General features: G+C 40.9%; 1 protein-coding gene across 1 annotated transcript in view; it reads left to right on the forward strand.

Annotated features, from left to right (window-relative positions):
* pdlim4 (PDZ and LIM domain 4) overlaps positions 1 to 5,394 on the forward strand; it is a 48,076-nt gene extending 42,682 nt beyond the window's left edge. Inside the window, exons 6-7 of the mRNA XM_041952214.1 lie at positions 590 to 728; positions 2,859 to 5,394. Of these exons, the coding sequence (XP_041808148.1) occupies positions 590 to 728; positions 2,859 to 3,063 (344 nt within the window). The 3' untranslated portion in view covers positions 3,064 to 5,394. The remainder of the gene's footprint in view (positions 1 to 589; positions 729 to 2,858) is intronic.
* Positions 5,395 to 7,343: the final 1,949 nt, after the last annotated feature.

Below are 7,343 nucleotides of genomic sequence, written 5' to 3' on the forward strand. Positions count from 1 at the left end.
GTATGTTGTGCCAAAACTGTTGGAAACATAGTCAAAATCCAATAGGTTGCAGAAGTCTAAGAATAATATGCAACGTAAACTGTTCCTCACGTGGATTCCTGTGCCATGACCTTATGTCAGCAGGGTAACACACATCTGTGAGGAGGGCCAGAAATTGTGAGAAATAGCTCAGTAGGCAACAGAAACCGACCCCTGCTGTGTCTTTTGAGGCTCTTGTGGGAAATATTAATCCATCTTTGTATCACTTACCAACCCACTACAGACTTGACAACCGCCATCCTTTAGTCTTACTACCTGGAACTCAAAGGGAATTTCCTGCAGAGTGCAAACACAACTGTCATAAATCTGTATGGCTTTGTCCCTTGGAAGACAGACAGACACACACACACATATATAAACAGGGTTACCTGGGTTACTAGAGGCCCACATAGAAGATGTTCATACTATGCCAGCACCTGGGATTCTGGAAGCATGTTCTTCATTTCTAGTTTTGATGCTTGTTTGTGAGGTCTGGCCTCTGGATGATTTACAGTATGTTGTACATTCCAACCTTCCTATATTTATTCTGTGGTTATTTTGTTGTTTCTAGGTGTGTCCCCAACAGAGAGAATGAGAAACTTGAAGTCTCCAGTCAGGTCTCCAATCCCCAAACTGGGAAGCCCCATCCCCAGCCCCATGCCTGGACTTCAGAAGCTGCCCCAGTGTACACGCTGCTGTAATGGCATTGTGTAAGTATTGTACAGTTGTTGATTTTTAAATCAATACTAAGAGGTAGACTTTGTAAAGTCACAGAATATTTCATAGAATATGTGTATAATTATGACTTATTGGTCAGAGACCCCCTTTAAGAGCACTGTGATTCATATTTGGCCTTAAAATGTGAAAACCACTCAATACATCCAAAATCTTTGCTGAAGATTTCCCCTGAAACTGAAACAACGAGGTTAAACCCACGTTAGGTCGACCTGCACCAACAGGCCTTTCACAAGTACTCAGAAAAAAATCTTTTCCCATTTATCATTTTAATGATTAAACCAAGCCGTCCTCCACGCCCTTTCCCACGCACACATGGCATAGACACATACCTGCGCGCAATCCACATAGCTGCATACACACAAACTTCCATTAAACATTAAGCACGAGTTTGTGCACACACACTTTTCTGCCAACGTAACCACATGCACCGGTAATCCCCCCTCTATAAAACCAGCTGCAGGTAAGCACTGATGTCATCGGCTTACTTTACTTATTAACAAGAGTGCATTGTAGGAGCTTGCAGGGCACAATACGGCTCTTATATCCTGGGAGCATTTTACAGCCTTTTAAGCAAATATAGAGCACTGTGTCAAGACTTTATCCTGCAAGTGCTGTGGTTAGATGGGGAAGGCAGTTAAAAAAAGAAGCAGACTTATGACTGAATAGTCGCTGCCCCAAATACCCCAATCCAGAGAGGAAAATCTTATTGGTAGCAGTGAATGAACAACTCCCTTAACAACTGCCATCACTGTGTGACTGAACGAAGCAATGAACATTCAAATGCACCAGTGTTGATCAGTAGCCAGCCAGCAGAATAAATATGTACTATTCAGCTCCCAGGTGTGACAGTATGAATGTGTGTAACCTGTGTCCTCTCGGCATGTGAAAAAATCCCATAAATATTGCTTAAAATGAAATATATTCAAATGCTTGCAGTCGCTGTAAAGTAAGATAACTGCTGATTTGCATTGATAAAGGAGAGTCAGACTATGAGTCAGTCATAAGGTACTCATCATCATTTACTTCCTTTAAAGGGTGTTTTTATCTGCAATGATGGCACCTCCCTAAAAGCTGTCTGCAGCACCTTTTAAGGCACTCTGCAGTTTGCAGTTTGCGTGCAACTGCATCAGTCTCCTATCATGCTTTAATGCATTTTCATCCTTCTCAGTAGTGCAACTAGTGGTGCTGCATTATAAAGCTGGTCGCTGTCACTTTTCCTTTACATGACGTGTAAGGCTATTTTCTTCCTGAATCATATGATATTGTAGTAGGACTCTTACCAACGCCAGTCAGGAGAAGAGCAAAAATATATTTTCCATCAAGAGAAGCCTTCTGTGCTGTTCTTTTCCGTCCCATCAATGAAGAAATACTGATATAGCTGATGCTACAGCAGCATCTTTGCTAACTTCTTTAGGAGCTGCCATTGTTGTTTTCAAACAAACAGTCGCTTCTCTCACTGTCGGCACACCTAAAGCATGCCCATAACTGCCAGTGGTTCCTCACAGGACACTGATTGGTCCGAAACGACTGTGGTTTGGCAAGATGGAATCTCAGCTCGCCTGATCGTGAGAATCCAGCTGCCTCGTAAAGTAATTGTTCCTGTACGCTGTCAATAAAAATGGAACTCAGATTCAAGCCCGGGGTGCAGCAGGAAACGCACCAAAAAAGAAACCGCGAGATAAATAAGAAGAAATAGAAATCTGTCATCACTACTGTAAACACAATTTGTTCTACTTTCAGCATCTTTAGGCTGAAGATGAAGAAAGAGATTAAGGACAGGAAAACTACCTGACATTGAGTCTTGAAAGGATGGATTAAAGTCTGATATGGCTTTAGTTAATTTTTTTCAAAAAGAAAACTATTAAAAAATTGTCAAGCTTCACTTAAATCTTGAAATTTCTGTAACTATCATTCATGGCTACACTGAATAAAGCTAACTCTAGCAACATAAACAAATCCAATGTTATCCGTTATGTCAAAAGCATCATACTTGGTAAATCTATAGAAAGTAATGATGAACATTTTAAGGCATGAAGGGTCTCCATGATTTCTACATTTTCTTAAGTCTAACACACTCTGTTTCCCTTCATCCCCCCATCCAGTGGCACCATCGTGAAGGCCAGGGACAAGCTCTACCACCCTGAGTGCTTCATGTGCGATGACTGCGGCATCAACCTCAAGCAGAAAGGCTACTTCTTCATCGAGGACAATCTGTACTGTGAGACCCACGCCAAGGCACGCGTGCAGCCCCCAGAGGGCTACGACGTTGTTGCCGTTTACCCCAACTCAAAGGTGGAGCTAGTCTGAGACAGAGATGGAGCTGGCTACACTGTAATAATACTGGGAGAATGGGGCTACTGAGTATCCTAGCCTACATTTATCAGGCTGTCGAGCTGGAATGCAGATCTTGGATCAGTTGTGCCTTTGGGAGAGTCCTATGAAATTTGTGTTTCAGTGATCCAAGATCAGCACTGCTGCACTGACAGAGTTGATAAATGCTATGTATATTGAGTATATTGAAATATGAACAAGGCCTGGATCCAACCAAAACCCATTTAAAAAAAAGGCTGACATTGTATGCTGTATCCCAGCCTCATCTCTCAATCAGTTTGTCCAAATTATAGATCCAAGAAATACACCTGACCAGTCAAGGTAATGTTCAGAAAAGGTGTTCACATCCACGTTTATATCGACAGCACAAGCACAGCAAACTGCCAGAATATTCCTCCAGGAAACAAGATGCACACAGATGGTTAAAAGTCAATCAGGACAAGTTTATCGCTAGCATCATATTCCGTGTCCAGTGACAACCCTTAAAGCCTTAAAATAACTTAAAACACTAGTGTGTTTGTGTGTGTGTATGTGTGTGTGCGTGCATGCATGCGTGCGTGCGTGCGTGCATGCGTGTGTGTGTGTGTGTTGATATCACAAGAGAATTGCAGTTGACGTGTGCATTTGCAGTGATGAACTGTGCAGAGGAGTTAGTGGTTTTTCTGCCACCAGCTCCAGAACACAGACTGACAACATGTCAGTCTGTGTTCTGCACAGTCATTTAAGGTTTGATGATATTTTGTTTAAACTTTGGTTAAGGGGTTCAAAGGTTTCATTGTCTTTTTAACGATGTTGCAGTTACACATTATACTCCTGTTGTGGATGGACTTTTTCATTTTCTAATGTACATCTATGCAGTTTACTTTTCAGACTTTCTATGTTTGCAAAACTGGGGAGCATCTCTGTTTGATGGTCACTTTCTCTACTCACTTTTCAGTTGTGTGAAACAATAAGCAATAAGTCATTAGAAGCAGATCTCTAACAAGTGCACTTGTGAGTGTCTGGACTGTGCGTCAGTGTGCTTCGCTGTATGGCTTTACTGAACTATAACCCACAGTAAATGCCTCCGTTTGCAGCTGTCCGAGCTCCACCTTCTGAAATGTAATCAAAACCCTGCAGAGAGGAGACATCTCACTGTCTCACTGAGAATCACTTTAAAGAATTTCTCCCAGATGCGATCCCAGCAACCTCAATTTATACACAACAAATTGCAAGAAAAGAGACTTTAATGATGAAGTAGTTTCGCCTGATGCACTGCATGAATGCAATGATGACAGGCGGGATGCACATTCGCAGAAGATTGTAACTCAAGCACCTGACTGAGAACTGGAATTCTTCACTCAAGTTCACGGTGAAGAATTCCAGTTCATAAAAACAAGAGCACAGAGTTCACTGGGCCTGTTTATTAAAAACACTCCATTCTGACACCAATATGCTCTCATGACAACTTTTAAAAATGCTCGTGTGCACTTGAGACAGGCGACACGGACCACAGAAAACTGTTCGAGACTCGTAAACCAGGACTCGGCAGCCTACAACATGTGGGAGTAATATTCACTTTGTTTAGTTTTTTGGACCCACAACATAGATATATTACAGTTCCTCGTTGGAAGAGAGAGAAAGACAGAAGTTGGAAGTATGCATAGTTGTATTCCCTTCCTACTATGAACTCAAATTTCTGGCCACAGCCAAGTCCATGAAGCAAAAGAAATATACTTCTGTGTTTCCTCTGAGAGAGGGGGAAGCAGAAAGGGAGGCAGTGAGGAGAAGATGAGAAAGAGAAGTGACAGGATGGCACATATTCTGTTTTTTTTTCTTTCTGCAAGAAGACAGAAACGTGCCATTATGACTGCAATGGCTGTGGCTTATTGTGAATAGTGAAGTGAACTGGGTGGAGAGGAGAGTTCTTATTCTTGATTTTACAAATGTTTCTAACAAAACTACTTTTTTAATCTGAAATGAGAAACTGAATTTTGCAGTGCTGATATCCGCCATTTCTTCTCAGTATCAGCAGTGATTGTACCTGCTGGTTTTGCCGTCTAGTTGTCTTGTAAATTATGTGAAAATTCTATTGCGACCACATTGTTTCTTTGGTATTGTACATATTTGTTTAATCGTGATTGGACATACGGTGTATAACATGTCGCTCACGTGCCTTTGCATACCCATGTTTTTACATGATTTCTCTGACACAAATCCTCTTCTTGTGTTTAACTTATTGTTCTACCAACACATGTTTTTTTTCTGTTGCTTCTTATATCCTTTTTTTTCTAGGATCTAAATAAAATGAGAAGTGCATTACCATGACATGATCGTTCACGTTCTTCACTGGTCTTCAACTGGAGGATGTTGTACAAAAATTAGCAGCACTGTGAAAAACAAGTTTTACACCTCAGCTCTGACATGGCAGTTTTTCTGTAAGACCACCAGGCTGCAATAGGTGTGACTTGCAACCTAAATCCTCAGACATCCACCTCACAGAGGCCTTAAATCTAAGCATAAAAATTGTCAGGACACAAAACTTGGTCTGATGTTTTCTTACGGCTTTATTGCCCATGAGACGTGCATTTTTTTGCATTTAGCCACCCTGTTAAAACAGCTGAATTCAGGGTGCGAGGTAGTACACACAAAGTCTGTCTCTGTTCATTAAACTACAACTCGTGAGGTTTGTTTCTGGACAGAGTATATGTTACAGGACTGGAGTAAGCCTCTACTTAATCCTTGTTCTAAAAGTGTCTTTTTACACTGTTTTAAGAGGAGCTCGACTGAGTTAAACTACATTGATTTCAACCATTTATTTGTGAGAGTATATGCAGACAGCTCTGGCCTCACGAGGCTCTGAAAACCAGGAATTGCATCATAAAAAGACAAAGATATGACTGAACCAGACGAGTAAAAATGGAGAATGTTTATGAACTGAACACCAAACTCCTTGCAGTGATCAGGACTTGGGGAAAAACAAGTGGATTTCTTCTGTCAAGAAGCATTTGTGCTGTTTGGAGTTCCTTTAGGTCTTCCATGAAATGCTGCAGTCAACATAATCCACACATGTCCACTGAGAGACATCGCTAATCTGAGTTTAAACTTGCATCGTTGGAGGTTTAATTAAGCCCTCATGTAGTCCTGCAGTAATGCTAATCTGTCTTCAGGAAATAGTTTAATTAGTTCATTTATATAAGGCTCAATTTAATACTATTACAAGCCTTTAAGAGGGTTTATTAAAATCACTGGACTGTTAAGAAAGAAACGTTCAACAAGAGATTTCAGTGTTAATCCAAATACTGTCATCAGTTGTAAAAAGTGACAGTGATCTTAATAAACCTTTTTAAAATCTTACAACCTGGATGTCTTAAAAAAAGAATCCACATTAATTGTTGCAAGCCATATCTGAAAAAGCCAGTTTGAGCATATCTGGTTTAAAAGGGCGCTTTGGCCCAGAAGAATGCTTAATGCCTGTCTGGGAAATGTGCCAGTGGTGCTTAAGCATTCTCATACTTTGCAGTAAACGTGTTGATTTTCATCACGTTTGTGGCTTCTCGTGTTGCTGTATGTGCATCAGCACCAGAGCAAGATGTCAAATATTATAACACATACAGTCGCAGTGCATGGCACAGACTCAAGGGAATTCTTGGAACCAAAACCAGGAGGCGTGAGGCTGCTACCCCGTTAAATGACTTTGCACCTTCGGTTGTGACCCGTTCAGCAACAATCCTGAATGTGGGCACAGTTTAAGTGAGCTGTGAGAGAAATAGACAGGATTCAAGAAAAAAAAGGCAAGAAAGGGGTAGAAGTAAACAAAGCGCAGCGGTCTGGTCCAAAAGTCAGTTAACCTCTGAAGTGTTTTGTGAAATCTTAATTATTGTACAACAGGAAAAATCCAGAAATCCATTTTTAGGAGTATTCAGTTTAATCAAGATAAAAGGTTTATTTATGTCAGTTCTTATTCAGAAGAAATGGTAGTCTGCATTCCATACAGTGTCCACACCTCAGTGATGAAAAAAATGGCACATCGTACTTCAGTTGAACCATTGCAAAGTAAATATGAAACTCCCTAAAATTTGTTGTGGAAGGATTTGATTTAACAGACCCAAACAGTGAAGTGTAAGCAAAACAGGCAACGAGACATACAGAGAGGGAGAGAAACTGAGACTTTGCCACGTGGAAAGAGTTCTGTTTCTATCTATAAACATTCAGTCCGCTTTAAAGATAAACACTTCGCGTTGCTCAGGAACAGAGCTTGCTTTGCTCTGCACACT

Source organism: Chelmon rostratus, chromosome 14 (assembly GCF_017976325.1).
Source record: "Chelmon rostratus isolate fCheRos1 chromosome 14, fCheRos1.pri, whole genome shotgun sequence".
NCBI classification, from domain to species: Eukaryota; Metazoa; Chordata; class Actinopteri; order Chaetodontiformes; family Chaetodontidae; genus Chelmon; species Chelmon rostratus.